We start from the raw sequence: 18,068 nt of genomic DNA, 5'->3' as shown, positions 1-18,068 counted from the left end.
ACTTTATTGTGCATAACAACCAAAAGTGCTTGTGAAAATACAGATTCCCAAACCTAACCCCCAAAGATTCTGATTCAGCAGGTCTCCTGGGAGGCCCAGGAATCTGCATTTCTAACAAGTTCCCAGGTGATTCTGATGATGCTGGTTCAGGGACCACACTTTGAGTAGCTCTGGTTTAAGGCACTCCACTTGCCTCCCATACTTAACTGGCTAATAGAAAACGCGTCTTTTACCAAGACAGTGATGGAAGGAAAACCACAGGGCATAGATTCCTTATTTGAAATGCCTCAAAACATTCTCAGTCATCAGCTGCATAACAGAAGCAGCTGCCATTTGAATGGCAAATGCCAAACCCTCAGATGTGAGCTTCTAGCTTCAGCTCTGCAGCAGCCCGACTACCCCTGACCTACCAAGGATTCCAGGTCAAGACTGAAATGGTCTGGGAGGGGCACTGGGCCCCTTCTACCTGAGGCCAGGGTTTTAAATAAGAGGAATCCTAAGGAGCCAGGGTATAGCTGCCCTCTGCATACCTGCATCTGTCCAGTATAGCTTGTTGGTGACCCAATCAATGGCCAGGCCTGCTGGGCTCTCCAAACTGGTATCCACTACCACCTAGGCAGGAAGCAAAGCTGTATCACCAACTCGACTTGCATCCCAGCTCTGGGGCCCGAACTCCCCAATTTGCAGGTTGGCAAAGGTATGGAAAGCCCTTACCCAGGAGAGGGTGGATTCTACCCCTCAATCTCTGCCCTCCCCAAGGGCCTAGGCCCATGTTGGGCCCTACCTCCTGTCCTGTTCCATCCCACTTGGCCCTGCTGATGGTGTCAGTGCTGACATCTGTCCAGTACACATGGTCATCCCGGGAGTCCCAGTCAAGGGCCACAGCACTGCGCACGTCAGCCAGTGGGATGACATCGTCGGACAGGTCCTCTGTGTCGAAGCTGATCCGACGGATGTCCATCCTTCGGGCAAAAAGCAGGAACTTGTCAAGACCTGATCAAAGGCCGAAAGGGGTCTTCTTTTAATGCTCTAAATCCAATAACAGTGACAGACACAGACGCTCACCTGTGTGACATCTGGTTCAATCATACTTCCTGGGATCTGGTGCCCTTTGTCCCCTACTCTTCACATCTGGGGACCCCTTCGAGCATCAGGCAGCCCGTGCTGGCAGAATCAGACTTTAGGATCCAATATAAGGGCCCAGAAATGCATCGTGTTTAAGTGTCTGTCAGCTTCATCTCAACTTCTCTCTCCTCTTTATTCAGTCTCCGGTGTACTGGCTAGATCACCGTCAGCCTCCACTCTACCTCTCTGTCTGCACTGTCTGCTTCAGGACCTCTGCTCTGTTCTGCCATCTAGATCCCTTCCTCTTGCTCTTCTCTTCCCAGCTTCAGCCAATAATGACCACTGCTGAGCACTTCCTCCTTGCCAGGCACTGAGCTTGGTGCTTTTCTTGCCTTGTCTCCTTTACCCTCCCAACAGCCCTTTGTGGTTCATGCTATTCTTATTCTCATTTTCTAGATAAGCAATCCTGAGGCTAATGGAGGCCAAGTAAGTGGCCCGGCATCCCATGGCTACAAAGCACCGGAGCAGGGACTTGAACTCAGGTCTGACTCCAGAGACGAAGCTCTGCCCACAGCCCTACACAGCTTTCTCCCAGCTGGCTGCTCTTCACCCCCTGCCCCTCTCCTGGTCTGTCTGAATATTTCCCAGTATACTTTTCTGCCTGGAAAGGCACTTCCTGCCTAACTTTACCATCTGCTTTTAAGCTCTGGGAAGCCTTTAAGAATATAGGAAGAGCTGGGCACAAAAGAATGCAAGGAAATGTGGTTCTCAATCAACGTGTGTTGAATGACTATTGTCCCTGTTCCTCTGAATGGTTTCCCTAATTTCAAGATCTCAAGAGAGATCTGATTTTAACCAGAGATAAGAGGGTCTGTGGGCATACAGCAGTAAGTGAGAAGAGCTACAATGTGTGAAGAATTCTTCTGGCCACTTACAGGTCATGCCATCCATCTGGATCACTTCTCTCTGGACTATTAGGAAAAATCACCTGTGCCTCTGAGCTAGACAGGGCCACTAAGCTAGACAAGGTCACACTCTTGAGGCAATACCTTTGTAGGGGCTCAAAGGAAGCCAAAGTAGCAGATCAGGAAATTCCATTATCTTTCACCCACCAGACACTTATTTATCCAGGGCCCATGTGTACACAGCATCATCAGAAGTCCTAATCTCAGCTCTCTGGTTTAATAGGGTGAGGCTAAAGGTAAACAGCTAGGAATCCATTCCTCTGCTTTCTAGAGGGGCCTAGAACCCTCTTGCTGCCTATAGACAAAGCATCCTTCCTGGTGAAATGATACACAAACCTGATTGTGGGAGTTCATACTTGGCTGGGTGGTGTCACTGAGCCTTCAGGGACTACTGCTGGGCCCTCAGCCCTCGGCTTTGACATTGGAGCCCTCAGCCTCTTACATTCTTCCTCTCCAGGGGCTACCTGAGAAGCCTGGTTCCTCCCCACGACAGGCAATCCCCTGAGCTCCTATCCCTTGTTCCTTCCACCCACCCTCACAAGGCATGTCCATTGAGGCAGTTGTCCTAGACCCACTTACTTTGGGCACAGGCGTGGCTGCTGATCTTGCGGAAGCCAGTGGGGCAGGCACAGGTGTAGTTCTGTCCACTGGGCAGGCACAGGTGGGTGCAGCCTCCATTGTTGTCCCCACAGCGGTTTTTCCCTGCTCAAAAGCCCAAAGCAAGAGGGTCAGTTAAGGCCAAAGATTGGCAGAAGCTGTCCCAAGGCTAGTGAGTAGGCATTTAGTTAGGGTATGTGATCCCTGAAGGCAGGAACTATGTCTTACTAATTTTCATATCTGCCCCATCTGCGGGCAGAGTGAATACCTGACACACAGGAAATGTTTGCATGAATTAGGTGGGGACAGTGAAGCTCAATGAGTCTTTCCTGAGTCTCAATGTTGTACCACCCTAAATGTCCAGCAGAGGGAGGAATGAGCCCACATCACTGCCAACCTCAAATTTCTCGGCCAGAAACAATGGCAACTGTGACAGGTGCAAGGAAGGTTCTCAGAGGCACTGGAGGCTCACCAGGTGAACAGCTTTTTACCTGCAGGCTGGCGCTGTGGGTGCAAGGTGTGGATGTCCATGGGGAAGTGCAGTTTGTTTCGAATGATCTCCTGGTTCTTGCCAGTAAATTTGTTAGCACTGTTGATGCTCTTGGTGTGCCAGTCTGTCCAGTATAGGCTGTCTTCAAACACCGTGATGGCAAAGGGATGCGGGAGGCCTGAGGAGAGTCCAGGGGAACCTCAGTCTAGACATGGCCTGCCTGGTCCCTGGGCCCAGGCCCAGCAACTGTCCAAATCTCATCCTCTGCCAAGGTGACTGGGGGCTGGGACAGGGGCAGGAGAATGAGAGGTAAAGGAGAGTGAAGGAAGGGACTCACCCTGGCTAATGACAGCCTTGCGGTGACTCCCGTCTAGATTGGCCCTCTCGATGACGTGGTGCTTAGCGTCCACCCAGTACATGCGACGCCCGGCATAATCAATGGTAAGGCCGTTGGGCCAGAAGAGATGGGTATCGGCGATAATGCGGCGTCCAGAGCCATCCATGCTGGAGGCCTCGATGCGGGGGGTGTTGCCCCAGTCTGTCCAGTAAATGGTACTGGGAAGAGAGAAAAGGACATTGAGAGAGAGGCAGACAGTAGAGGGTGGGTAAGTACCCAGGGTGGTAATCAGGCAGGGGCTTTTATCGATTTAACCCAACTTGTAGGAGATACATTCTGTTTGGTCTAGAGAGTGTTTTTTTTAATGTTTGAATTTAAATGTCTCTAGACAGGGCATATCTGTCTTCGGCTTTGGGAGTGCAGCGGTGAACAAAACACAAAATTCCTGACCCTGTGGAATTGACAATATACTAGTGTAATACTACTTAGGACAAGCACTTTCTTCTTTGTTACAGTATCTAACACTGCTTTTTGTAATTTTTCACACACACACACACAGTTTCTAAAACAGCTGACCTACAACTGTAGGATCTTAGAGGACACCTCCCCTCCTCAATTGACTGCATTTAATTTTTAAAAGTTAGAGGCTAAGAACTTCCATTTCAGGAAATCTTTCTCTTAACACTAGAACTTATTCTTAACTTTTATTAATTAGCTCAACCCTATGAACTAATAAAAATACTAAACACCTACAACTTATCTAATGTGTATTATGCCATTTAAAATGCATCATCTCATTTAATCTTCACACAGTTATGAGGTAGGTATATTTTTCATCACCAGTTTAGAAATGAATAAGATGAAGGCAGAGAGAGATTAACTAGCCCAAGGCCACACAGCCAGTTACTGGAGCCGTACATCCAGGTGTGTCAGGGTACAGAGCCCAGGCTGTTAATATCACACTGTGAGGATGCCCCTGCCCCAATGAAGTCTGGCCTGGGTGGTCTGGGGACTGTCCCTAGAGGTTGTAAGAGGAATTCGGGAGCCTGAGTCACAACTCACTCACCCCTCCATGGGGTGCAAGGCAATGGCCCTGGGCTTCTCCAGGTTCTGCCACAGCAGCACCTTCCGGTGGGCCCCATCCAGGTTGGCCACCTCAATTCTTGATGTCCCTGAGTCTGTCCAGTAGAGTTTGTCATGGACCCAATCCACAGCCAGGCCCCCTGGTGGAAAGAGGCCATAGAAAAGCATTAGGAGTTCAGCCCCGGCTCCTCTGTCCCGCAGTAATGAGGGCAGCTCTTACATGAAACAGTTTCTTGGGCCAGCCACTGTTCTAACCATTTTATATGCACTAACTCTAATCATCACAACAACTGTGTGAGCAAGGTACTATAATCCCCATGAAGATAAAGAAACTGAGGCATGGAGAATTCAAGTAACTGTCCAAGGTCATGCATTTCCTCCTCTCAGCCATTCATATTCCACTTCCTAAATTCTGGCTCCCTGACCCACACCAGGGTCCGTGACTGCAGTGGCCTAGAGGTTTGCAAATTGTGGCTTAGGATCCTGCAGGTGCACATCAGAAGTTCCACAAGCATTTGAGTCAAACGCGCTCAATATCAAATTCTAACTACTTCACCTGCTTATAGAATGGCCTGAAATTACAAAGTGAGCTCTTGCTTTTCTAGTCTGCAAACATCTGGATGTATTTATCTGGGTTGATCAGAATATCCCTCATACTAAGCCATCAAAACAAAATTCAGAATTAAACTGGATGCAAGGCTGATAGAGAATTGTAACTACCATCCATAAATCTCTGATTTCAAATGGTTACATTCATCAAAATGGTCTCATTAGTCCATTGACTGAGCTCAATAAGAAGTAAATGTTATAAATCTGAATGTATAAAATATAGACTAACAAATGTTCTCTGTATTAGAGTTCCATGCAAGATTTCACTGGGATAAGAAGATGTTCTGCTGCCGAGGGTGTGTGGGCACTGGCCTGTTCCTTCTAGGATTGATTTGCACGTGGTGTGGCTCTACCCCTTCCTCTGAGCCCTCATCCCTACCTGGGCTCTCGAGCCCTGTAGACACAACCTCCTCCACATTGCTGCCATTGAGGTTAGCACGGAGGATCCGGTCCAGGGTGACATCTGACCAGAAGACGAGCTCGCGCCGGTGGTGGAAATCAAGGGCGATGGCATTCTCCAGGTTGTTGAGCAGCAGCGTGTACTCGGAGCGGTGCGGCAGCACCTGCCGGATGTCGATGCGATTGGCAAACAGTAGCACAGGCTCCGGCCCTGGGACGTGGCATAGAAATGGGGCCCCCACTGGGCTCCAGAGCTGCCTCCAGCAACCATCAGCATGCACCCCCAGCTCCCAGGGGCCCCTGGCCCCCTAGTGCATGTCCCGAGCTGTCAGCACCAGTACTAAAAGAGTGGGAGCCTGCAAAGTATACACCTGACTCCAGCAAGGTTTATCTTGGGTCCCAGAACGCAACTCACAGCTCCAATTTACTGAGACGGAAACATCTCTCTATCTCTCAGCAAATCCCCGAGCGCTGGAGCACCTGGCTGTCTCCATGCTCAGCTCTCTGCCCACCCAGCCAAATGCCAACATCCCTTACCCAGAGCCTTGCAGCTGCGCCGGTCAGGCCTGAGTTCGTAGCCTGCTTCGCACCAGCACTGGAAAGCGCCCTCGCTGTTGGTGCAGCCCTGGCTGCAGTACCCCTCCTCAGCACATTCATTCACATCTGTGAGGATGGAGAACTGTCAGGAGATCTCTGTCCTGCCACCCTCCCATTCCAACCCCCAAGCCAACTGGCTGCTTTCTTGTCCACATACCCATCTAATGTCCAGGCCCAGTGGGAAGGTCATATAACAAGTGGTTAAGGGCTTCGAGGTCATGCAGACCTGGGCTGGAATCCCAATTTTGCTACTCATTGGCTCTGTGGCCTTCAGTAAGTGACTAACCTCTCGGAGCTTCCATTCCCCCGTCTTTGAAATGGGAGGAACAATAATCCCCACCTCCTAGGGCTACTGTAATATTGAAATGAGGTCAAGCCCATTAAATGCCTGACCCCTGGGGAACACAGCTACCTAGCCCTGCTCCTAATCAGGACCCAGCTCACCCTGGCACATGCGCCCGTCCTCGGTGAGCCGGTAGCCAGTGTGGCAGGTACACTGCACTGCCCCCCGCACCATCTGGCACTTCTGGGTGCAGCCACCGTTGTTAACATTGCAGCTCTCCTCACCCGTCCGGGGCCCTGTGCCAGCCAAGCCAGAGACGGGAGTTCAGCCCAGAATCCTCCCCCAGACAGCCAACTTGGCATTCCACCTGGACCACGAAGAATAGCTCCCAAGGCTGCAAGAGTCCCTGGGGAGGATTCTCTTTGAAGCATATGGGTGGGACTCAGCCGCAAACCACGGGCCGGGCGTGCCCCCAGGGGACACTCACGGCAGTTCTGTTGTGGGCTTTCATCGCTGTTGTCCCCACAGTCGTTGACCCCATTACACAGCTTCCTCTGCCCAATGCAGCGCCCGTTCCAACACAGGAACTGGTCGGAGGCACACTGGGGGCTTCCTAGAGAGGGAGGGAGGGTGGGAGGTGGGGACAGAGGGAGAGTCAGGTCACAGCAGGGCAAGGCTTGGGTCAACAAAAGTATGGGAGCCTGTCATTTTCTAGGGTGAGCGGGAGACAGATGGGACTCAAGGTGGGAGGGTTGGGGTCCAAGGCAGGAAACAGCTCAGACAGGGCCAGCTGAATGTCTGCATGTGGACACCACAGCGGGATGGTGAGGGGTGTGGGACAGAATAAGAGAGTGTATCCGTGTGTTGGGCACCAGTGTAGCTAGGGGAGAGGGCCTAGGGGCTGTCAGCCAGAGAGCAGTCCTTGCTCACTAGGCTAGAACGACAGGCACTGGCTGTGTGTGACTAGAATGTGAGAGGCCATTGATGCTCTCAGCCCTGATATTGTGTTCCAGGCCATGGGGCTGCAGGTCAGCAGATACACCCGGTTTTGACACTGGTAACTGAGAAGAGCAGGAAAAATCCAGACCACAGGCAAGTTCTGACTAAAGCATCACCTTGGCCCAACTGGAAAGGTAGCAATAACAGCCTCTTTTCACCCCTGCCTCCAACCCAACTGTGGGTTAAGGGGCCTGGAGTACCCCTGGGAGACTCTACCTGTGTTCTCACAGTTCTCTTCATCGCTGTTGTCCGCACAGTCGTCCTCGCCATCACAGCGCCAGGACAGGCGGACGCAGCGGCCTGACCGACAGCGGAACTGTTCTGCAGTGCACATCGAGGTGGCTGGGCAAAGCAAAGGTCTAGTATAAGGCTGGCCCCACTGCAGCCCGAGGTGCCACCCTGCCACCCCAAACCGTACTTTATGCCAGAGCCCATGCCACTCTTCTTGACACCATTGTCACAGTTGGTCAACATGGCATTTCTGTGGGAATCAGAAAAAGGTGTCCTTTTCTAAAGACACTTTACTGCCATCTGCTGGAAAACTGCCATGATAAATATATAAATCTACATAATTAGAGAACATATGTCTGTTGTGGGACTGGCATCCTCTGGACACGGCACCTCTGTGAGGTGCCCAACCTACACGACTGTACACGGTGGTCCTGTCCTAACTGTCTTCAAGCTTCGTTGGTGGTGGTTTTCCCCTACTTTCAGCCAAGACCTTTGGCACCGTCCCCCACTCACTGCAGTTGCGCTCATCAGATTGGTCATCACAGTCTGCATCACCATCACAGCGCCAGCCTGCATTGATGCACAGGCCGCTGTCACACATGAACTCCCCAGAGCGACAGGGCTGGTGGGAGGCTGGGGAAACAACATAGGCTTCTATCTCTAACCAGTCCATGCACGCAGTGTCCCACAGCAGACCAGAAAGACACAGCCCCAGCATCCAGGCTCCTCCATCTTTGCCCAACAGGGGCCAGGGAATCCAGAAGCTCCTCCCCTGAGCTCCTGCACCAGCTGGCACCTGTGCCTTGCCACCCCAGGTGCTCCTCCCAGCCTGGCCTCCCCTCCTCCACCCAGCAGGCCAGAGCACTCACAGCAGTCAGACTCGTCTGACCAGTCTCCGCAGTCATCATCGCCATCACAGTGGTAGATATCGAGGATGCAGCGGCCGTAGGCACACTGGAATTCCTCCAGGTTGCAGGGGGGAGCTGGCACTGCTGAGGCTGGAAGGAGGGCAGGGGCAGGGAGGGGCATACACTCAGTCCTGGACAGAGGAGAGGGGCTATGACTCCTCAAAGGGCAAGATGCTCAGGCAAGGAAAACAGGATTCATTTGGGATGGCCCTCATAGACTCCCATATTCTGGTGAACCAGAGGGAGCCCTCCTTTCCCATCTGGGGAACCTGTTCCCACTTGGCTCAGCCTAGGAGGAGCTGCTTCTTAAGAACCCACCCTCCTTGCCCACTGTCCATGCACTCCTCGGCCTGGCCCTCAGCCCATGGGACAGAGACCTCTGCCCCATCCCAGCTCAACAGCCTGAGTTCTGGGGCAACTCACGACAGCTCTCCTCATCAGAGCCATCTTTGCAGTCAGTGTCACCATCGCAGTACCAGTGCTCAGCAATGCAGCTTCCGTCACTGCAGCGGAATTCCTTGTCCGAGCACTTGCGCGTGTCTGTGGGGAGGCAATGGGACAGCCATCCTGCGGGAGCCCCACAGGCAACCCTCCTGCAATCCTTCCTGACTCCCACCCTCACTGCCCCCCGGGGGTCTGACCCAGGCCCTGCAGGACACCACAGATTCGGCGCAGACTCCCCTCAGGAAAGCCAAGGCCCTGGAGAGACTGGGCCTCGGACTCCTGTTCTGTGGTTCCTGAGGGGTCTGGCCGCGCTGCCCCTCCGGCTCTCCCCCAGCTGCTCCGGACCCCTGGCAGTTCATGGTTTGTGCAGTGCGAGAGCCACTGCTGCTCTTCCCCCACAGGGCCACTCCATCCACCAGCCACCCTGCCTGCCTCCCCGGAGCATTGCTCACCACACTGTTCATCGCTGTTGTCACCACAGTCATTGTCACCATCACAGTGCCACAGGCTGCGGATGCAGTAGCCGTTCTGGCAGGGGAACTCGTCCTCCTCACACTCCCGAGGGGCTGTGGGCACAGAGCAGGGCTGTGGGGCCAGTGCCTGGAAGCCCAGCGGAAGGCCTCACAGAGCAGAGCAGTCAAGCAGCTCCTCTGCTTCCCGGGCGACCCAAGGGAGGGGCTGCCTTCCAGGGGCTTATCTGACCGGGAGAGATGGAAGGACAGGACAAAGCGCCAAAGACCCAAGGACTGAGGCATCATTTCCCAACAGAGCCTGATGGAACCTTCCCGGCCCCGCCAGCACTCACGACAGTCTTGCTCATCTGAGTCATCCTCACAGTCATTGTCTCCATCACACACCCAGGAGCGGCGGATGCACTTGCCATTGTCACAGTGAAAGTCAAGAGGGGAGCAGGTGGGCAGCACTGAGTCCAGGAAAAGAAGGGAAACCAGTATCAGTCTGATATACTCACTCAAGCAGGCTGCTCAACCGGGCCAGATATCCTTTCCTCACACTTGTTCCGTGTCTCCCATCTGAATTACAGTCCTTCCGCACGGACTCCTGCGCCTGCCCCCAACCGGCTGATCGAGAACCAAGCAGAGACAGCAGGTAAGAAGCGAGAGGATTCTTAGGGAGTGGTGGTCAGGATTTCCCAGGGCAGAAGAACCCAAGCAACTCAACATCACTAAGAAAGCAGTTAAAGAAAACATGAAAAGAGCAATTAGCGTATTCCCCCCCAACCCTTTTCCTCTATTAAATGATGACTGACACATCTGGGCTCAATTGCCAGTTCTAGAACACATTACTTACCATACTGAGCAAGTCAGTTACGCTCTCTGAGCCACAGGTTCTTCGACTGTACAATGGGAATAATTATAATTGACTCAGAGAGGTCTTTAAGATAATGCCTGTGGAAGTGCTACATGAAAGCGAGCCATTTACCGTCATCACAATTAGCTAAGCGGGTTAGGGTTAATAAGGTCCAAGTTGTAGCTTCATTCGCATAGGACTAATTAGCCTCCCTCAGATGCAGGTGCTGCAGGTTGGAGGCTGCACCCCTGAACCCAGGCAACTGGCTCAGGAGTGATATTAGTGTATATCCAAGACAGGTCACCCTAGCCCGTGGTGCATACTTGCGTTACTATACTTGGGCGATAAGGAAGATTTAACAAGACTATAAGACTTCTTACAAAGTTTATGTTATTTAAAAAGGTGTGATCACACAGAATACCAGTATAAGAAACACAGACATCCTCTGCATCCACGTGTACTATGCACTTTAAAAATGTACAAATATGCACCGAAAATACACTTATTCAAATATATACAGAGACATCTATTTAATTAGAGACTGCCTGTAGTTTCAAGGGTGTTTTCTTCTGTACTTTTTTCAAAGTTTATTTTACTGGCTACACATGTATGGAAATAAAGGAAATACAGGAAGGTTGAAGCCATATGTATTGTGAAGAAATCACCCATCTGTCAATATCTGTCACCCTTGCAAGAGTCTGAGTCTGACATAGCTGATGCACAGAACACTCCATCACATTTGTCCTCGCTCCCTCACCCCCAGGTCCCTCTTCTACCACTTCCCACTACCCCCGTGGGGAGGTTCTTACTACATCCGTCCTCGTCGCTGTGGTCCCCGCAGTCGTTGTCTCCATCACATTGCCACTGGGCGGGGATGCAGGTACACTCGCCAAGGGCACTCACTGCACATGTGAAGTGGCTTCGACCGCAAGCACACTCAGGGCTGCTGGCTAGGCCTGGGCAAACAGAAGAGGAACCAGTGAGGGTTCAGCTCCCACCCAACCAAAGCCCATTCCAGTGGGGCAAGGCAAAGGAACTAAGTCTAGGGGAACTGCCACCCAGGGAGCCACAGGGATGCTGTAGGGAGACGTGGATGATATAATCATGCCTTCCTCCTCCTCTAAGGCACAAATGGTATAGAAGATACACTCTGACTTTGGGCTCACAAACAGTCCAGGTATACCTTCTATGACAGGGTTTCTTTTGCACATACCCACAAAGGCCCAGAGACAAAGATGCCACCTGGAGAGCTGGTGGTCTTGAGGAAAGGGAGCCGGGGACAGGAGGGGTGATGCAGAAAGGCTTCCATATTCTTCTCTTCAAACCTAGGTTGAGTTATGGCTGCTTTTGCCTCTATCCAGGACCAGGCCCTTGGACACTGGCCAAGGAGGGCAAGAAATAAGAGTGAAATTAAAATGCTGGAGCCCCTTTAGGGATAAGAAATAACAGAGGGGAGCAGGAAGCAGCAGGAACTTGCTTTTAAGGAGAGTGACCAGGAGGAGTGGGATGGGGGGTTGGAGGGGGACCAGGCTGCCTCAGGGCAGACTGAGTGGGACCAGTCAGGGCCTTCCTGTATATGGGACTGGCCACAGCCTGGAGGAAGGATGACAGAAGCAGCCCCTCCCCCAGCCTCAGCAGCACGCAGCTGGGCTTCCCTATTGAGCATCCAGCTATCTGCCTGGCCAAGTCCCATGACCGGCTGCTGTGCCCCCTCTCCAGCGTGCCCAGCAGGATGCCCTGGGATGGCGTGTGAATGGCTCGGTGCCCCTGCTCCAGCCTCAGCTGGAACAAAGAGTTCTGCCAGGGTCACTCTTCCCCCCTCCCAGCATTCATCTGACCCGCTGGGCTGCTGCAGCTGGGAAAGAAGGGGGCCACCTCTCCCTTGCTCATCTCCCCCCTTGCTTTCTTCTCCCTTTCCTCCCTTCAGCTGGGCCCTGCCCTCAGGCTAGGCTGGAACAGGGAAGGAGTCTGTTCCCAAATTGCCACCCCACTTCCTTTCCTATTCACTGGACCTAGCTTCTCTCTTGGCTCACCTCTTGACGTACATCCTCACCTCATTACGTTATTCGAGTCAGCTTAGGGCCCAGAATGAAGGGTGTACTGCTATTCCCACCAAAAGTAAGGGGAGAGCCCTAGACCCCTCCGTTTCTATTTCAATCCCAGTGCTAAGTGTAAGCCTAAAGCAAGCGTTCCTAACCTGCAGATGGATGGATGGATGGCCAGCTTTGGGATCTGTGAACCCCTGAAACTACCTGCCTGCAAAACGTACATTTCTGGAGTGAAGGACCACAGCTTTCACCCCATCATCAACTGAGGACTTGCCTTCCCTCTCCATGTGCAAAGAGAATCAGCTGCCCTAGAAAAGACGCAGGATTTGCTGCAGAAGCCACAGGGTTGCATCTGAGAGGTGCAGCATCTCTATAGCTCACAGGAAGGCCCTACTCTCCAGGGCCTACCCAAAGCACCTGTCTCTCCAGGTCTCTCTGCAAGTACAGGACAGAGGATTCTTCCCAGGGAAGCAATGATGACCCAGATGCCCCAGCCCCAGTCTCATCCTCTCGGGCCTGTTCTGAGAGCACTGAGAAGGGATGGGGGCTTTTTTCACTCTGTCCCTGGGCACCAGAGCCTGAGGAAATTGTGACTTGTGACTGGCTCATCATTGTTATAGGCACTAATTTGGGGAACTCTTGCTGGGATGGAAGAGCAACTAAGTATTCCAGAGGACCCCATGCCATGGGGCTCCCCAACACACTGATCCCTTGCATGGAGGCGGGGTGGTAAAGAGGAAGACTAAGGCTAAGAGTGCTTCTCAATGAGGCATGATTTTTCTCTGGTGGGGGGGAGCATTTGGCAATGGGTGATGACATTTTTTGTTGTGACTGGTAGAACTGCTGTCATCTAGAGGATAAAGGCCACGGACGCTGCTAAATATCCTACAATGTGCAGGACAGGTACCCATGACAAAGAAGTCATCAGCCTAAAATGTCAGTGGAGGTTGAGAAGCACAGCTAGGCAAACACAGCAGGGAGTGGGGCTGTACCAATGCGGAGTTCAGGGTAAGAGGTGAGGTGGGGGAGCAGGGAAGAGGAGGAAGCACTGGACCTGGAGCAGAGAGCTGGGTCTCACTGACCAGCTGGGCCACCTTGTACAAGTCCCATAGTTCCCTAAGCATGTTTCCTTATGTGTAAAAAAGCCACAAGGATTGGACATGGAGATAAAAGTGGAAAAGGCTAATCTCATGCCTTGGCACGCCAAAGATGTTTCATAAATGCAGGATGAGAGTGTGGGGGCATGAGGATTTGGGGGCTGGCTTTTTCCAAAAGGCCTTGATTTAAAAAACCTGAGTACCAGGATTGGGAGAGCAAGACCAGCAGCATCTCAAGGCTGCATGCAAGTCAAAAGGAATCCAGAAGGTAAAGAGGAACCTTCAGGATTTCTTTTTAGGCACCCCCCACCCCACGCCTTTGGTTGAGTGATAGCAGAAGTCCTGAGTTCCCCTGCAGACTTCGGGAACAAAGCATTCCATCCGGTGGACATCAAGTTAGTTGCTGAAAAGTCACGACTTCCTGCATGTCAGAGCCACATCTAAACGTCAGCATGTGAAGGTCAGGCAGCCAGCAGCAGGCAAACTCTTGGCTTCGGTGTTCATACAGTAAATAGACACATTATACTCCAACACCCAGCTCTTCTGGACAACTGCTGCCCCTCTGGGATCTGAGGAGGTGGAATTCTGCCTTTTCACTCCAGTCCTGGCTGTGATCATAAAGGACAGCTTTTAACCCTTTTTAACTAAAAGAATGGTGAGTGAAGAAAGGAAACAAATGACTGCGGGTGGCAAAACGCGGTCTTCATTTTAAAAAGTATTCAGCTAGAACACTCAGCTGTGCTGCTGGCCATGGAAGCTATGTGTCAGCCACACTAAGCTCCCTTGGCCTCAAAGGGCGTGGGCCCTTCAATCTAATGCAACTCAACAAGGAAAAGATCTCTTCCTAAAGTGTTCCCTATCTTTGATCATCAAGTTATCCAGCTTTTGGGAGACACGTTAATGTGTTCATAGGTTAACCAAAATCTCAGCCATCTTACCACTTTCTCACTGTTTTCTTTAGAAGGAAAGCAAGGAAATGTCCATCTGGTATACCAGACACAGTGTAACATGTGAGAGAACATAGATTCTGAAGTCAAAGAGGCTGGGGTTCAAGTCCACTAACTCTACAACTTTGAGCAAGTTAGTTAATACCTCTGAGTCTCAGTTTCCTCATCCATAAAATGGGAATAACAATAGTCCTACAGCAAAGGGTTTTGTAAAGATTTAAATAATCTATACAGAGTGCTGAGCACATGGCTGGCACACAGCAAAAGCTTCATAACAATACATCAGCATTTACTGAGTACTTACCAGGTTCCCTCCAAATACTTTTCTAAGTGCTTTTCATATACTACCTCCCCTCCTGGGAGGTGGCACTGTTATTATTATCAACACTTCACAGTTGAGGACACTGAGACACATGGAGGTAAAGTCCATTGATGGGTAACACAGGTACTAAGGGTTGAAGCCAGCATTCACACCCAGGCACGTCAATCCCAGATCCTCTGCTCTTAATCACTTCATCAGAGTGCCTCGCAATAAGTGGTATTGTTATTATGAGCATTTCCAAAACCTTGAGATCAAAAAAGGGTATTTATAATACTGAGACTTTTGGGTCTTTCTCCTTTATGCATTCTTGATTAGCAAATACACAGTGAATTTATGGATCTCAAGCAGTGTCCTCTCCTGGCTACTGCCAAGGCTAAGGACCAACGTCACTTGCCCTAAGGTGAGGTGAAGCAGGGACAGCATAGAGCCCTAGTCCTCTGAACCAGTGCCTCCGTATTGTATTGGTCCAGAAAAGAACAGGGCTTCAGACAACAAATGATTCCATTTTGCAGTTTCTCTTGACAGTTTGCAAGCTACTTTTGCATACACACTTGCATTCTCATTTTTAAATTTAATTTAATCAATTTTTATTATTTTGGGGGGTGTAATTAGGTTTATTTATTTATTTTAATGGAGGTATCGGTGATTGAACCCAGGACCTCGTGCATGCTAAGCACGCACTCTACCACTAGCTATACCCTCTCCCCCAACACTTGCATTCTCATTTAATCATTACAGTAGTACTCATTTAATACATAAGATCACCTGCTCTGGCCAAGGTCATAGGGTATGAAGGAGAGCCTGGCAGCCCCATTCTGACCCTTAGACCAATATTCTTCTTTTAATATGATCTCAGAACCTGGACTTTCAATAATGCTTCCCAGGTGAAACTGATGCACACTCAAATAAGAGAGACTTTTCCCCACCACTTCATAGAATGATCAGCTCAAGGGAGACCATACTAGTCACTTGGAGACCCAAGGTGTACAGTGACTATACACAGCTACAGAGCAGCTTTTTCAAGCTGAACCAGAAATGAGAAGGCTGAAAGAGTGTCCTGTGAGTGTTGGGATATGATGACTACCTCAGTGTGGAAGAGATCACAATGGGAAAGGGAGGAATCATCACTCATAGAGGTGAAGAATGTTCTTCTTATGCCAAAGCTCTCTTCTCTCCTCCTATCAACTGGCGGCAACGGTGAGGACATAAACCTTATTTAATGAGGATAAGTTCTTTGAAATGACCCTAAACTATGCCCAGGCCAATCAAGGGACTATTCCACTGATTTCAGCTCCTTGGGTGGCCTACTCAGTAAGCATCTCTCACTGAAAGGGATGCCCTTGCAGCAACACTAACACAACTGAAAGGGGTGGCAGCAGGGAGCCACATGGAAATCGATCTAGCTTCACCTGAGAGATATCTGGCATTTGGAGAGACCTGGGGGGCCAATATAGCCACTGTCTGCAAGGACAGAGCTTACAGAGAAAACATCAGAACCAATACCACACAAGGCAAACAGTTGGCAGTAGAAGGTGGCCAGGCTGTTTCCTGATGCTTCCCCACCTGGACCCATGAGGCCTCGGCTGAATTGAAAGTCCCTTTTCTGTGTCCCAGAGGCCATATGTATCTCCTCTTATGGTAGCATTTAGTCCACTGTGGGACCATCATTCACTTACTAGACCATAAGCCTCTTGGTGGTTGGAATTGTAGGGTATAGAGCTTTGTGTTTTTATTCACAGTGCATAGTCCAATGCTTGGTATGTCGTGATGATCAACGTAAGTTTGTAAAATAAATGAATGAATGACATATTCCTTTAGAACCTTGTGAGGGTTGGAGTCACAGGAAAAGAGAAGACCAGAACAGGAGAAATAAAAGTGGTTATTTCCTACCTAACCTATACTAAAGAAAACAGGAGTCTCCTTTTTAAGGTGGCTTCCTAGTCCTATCCAGGTTAAGTTCACTCCCTTCTCCAACAAGAATTCCTTTTGCTGGCTGTATTATCAGGCTGTGATACTGACATGCCATGACTTTCCTTATGTCTGTCCCTAGATCCCCAGAGGCCAGCCTTACCTTACATCTGATAAAGTCCTTTCCTAGTGGGACCTCTCAAAAGTGACACCATGAAACACCTAATTACTGGCCCCAGCAGGTTCAGTCCCCTCTTGCCACACTTAAATACAGAAAAGAAGTTCTCAACAGTCAGCTCCCAAAGTTATGAGGCAGAAGAGCATAGTGTCAAGAACATGGGAACAAAATTAAGCCAAGTCCTGGCTGTCTGACCTGGGCATGTTACTTAATCTCTTTATACCTTAGTTTTTCATCTGGAAAATTGGGAGACCCCACCTCACATAGTTGTTATGAGAACTGAATTAGTTAATTCATAAAAACGCCTTGGCATAATGCCTGGCATATACTAAGCTCTCAATAAATGACAATGTCTAACTATTATTGTTATATAATTTGACTCACCCAGACTGTCTGCTAGCCACCCCATGAGTAAGCCCTAATTGCTCAGGGCTTGAGATGTCTAAAAACCCTACTGTGTGCCAAGCTCAGTGCTACTCCCATGGGTTAAGCTGGTGGCATGAGCGACCACGGGAAGAAGTGGGGGAGAGTCCTGTGGCAAGAGTCGTGCTTCACTGCCCTTCTCTGGAAGAGCCTGAAGCACATAGTATCCTTTATCCTCACCTAATTTATCATCAACCAATTCCTAGGAGGCAAGTAAAGAAAAGAGCATTTAGAACCTAATTTACAGAGCAATTCAGAAATTGATTGGTTTCTTTTTTTGTTAAATGGGGTTAATAATAGTACCTATTTCATAGGGCCACTGGGAGGTTTAAATGAAATGATAAATATAAAGTACACAGTAAGCAGCTATTATTTTTGTTGTTGTTTTTATTAACCCCATCATCTTCATCAGTGTCCTCTCTCTCAACCCAGTAATGTAGCTATGTCTCCACATAGGTCCTCAAGGTTCTACTTACCCGGCCTAGGAGCTCAGTCAACAGATCTTACAAATCCAACAGGGCTTGAATGTGGCTGTGCTCTCTGAGGGGCTGCTCAAAATACTGCTTTCCTCTCCCCCTACATCTCAAAACACAAGGCGCACAGAGTAACACATGGCTTCAGGGAGCAACAAACCACACCTCCCCTTCTGGGAGCTTTTTTAAGCCTCCCTCCATCAAAAAGCACCTGAAAGGTAATTCTTTATGTATTGGGATTCCCTGAGAAGATGAAGACTGAAAACAGAAAGGAGAGGTCAAAGTAAGATAAGATGTAGATAGTCCCAACCAAGACCTTCTGGTATAGCTTCAATTTAAACCATTCTGTTCTAAAAG

The 18,068-nt window shown here is 50.2% G+C and overlaps 1 protein-coding gene across 1 annotated transcript in view; it reads right to left on the bottom strand.

The window, feature by feature from the left end:
* Positions 1-18,068, bottom strand: part of LRP4 (LDL receptor related protein 4) — a 45,446-nt gene that overhangs the window by 21,410 nt on the left and 5,968 nt on the right. Inside the window, exons 2-18 of the mRNA XM_074372033.1 lie at positions 11,125-11,271; positions 9,813-9,929; positions 9,460-9,573; positions 8,987-9,103; positions 8,525-8,653; positions 8,169-8,288; positions 7,641-7,766; positions 6,913-7,038; positions 6,587-6,721; positions 6,083-6,208; positions 5,526-5,756; positions 4,521-4,677; positions 3,455-3,672; positions 3,119-3,295; positions 2,610-2,732; positions 785-993; positions 531-612 (exon numbers count right to left, since the gene is read on the bottom strand). Of these exons, the coding sequence (XP_074228134.1) occupies positions 531-612; positions 785-993; positions 2,610-2,732; positions 3,119-3,295; positions 3,455-3,672; positions 4,521-4,677; positions 5,526-5,756; positions 6,083-6,208; positions 6,587-6,721; positions 6,913-7,038; positions 7,641-7,766; positions 8,169-8,288; positions 8,525-8,653; positions 8,987-9,103; positions 9,460-9,573; positions 9,813-9,929; positions 11,125-11,271 (2,454 nt within the window). The remainder of the gene's footprint in view (positions 1-530; positions 613-784; positions 994-2,609; positions 2,733-3,118; positions 3,296-3,454; positions 3,673-4,520; positions 4,678-5,525; positions 5,757-6,082; positions 6,209-6,586; positions 6,722-6,912; positions 7,039-7,640; positions 7,767-8,168; positions 8,289-8,524; positions 8,654-8,986; positions 9,104-9,459; positions 9,574-9,812; positions 9,930-11,124; positions 11,272-18,068) is intronic.

This window comes from Camelus bactrianus, chromosome 10, assembly GCF_048773025.1.
Source record: "Camelus bactrianus isolate YW-2024 breed Bactrian camel chromosome 10, ASM4877302v1, whole genome shotgun sequence".
Taxonomy (NCBI): Eukaryota; Metazoa; Chordata; class Mammalia; order Artiodactyla; family Camelidae; genus Camelus; species Camelus bactrianus.
Note: the sequence above shows the minus strand (reverse complement) of the source record. Positions and strands in the feature narration are given on the sequence as shown.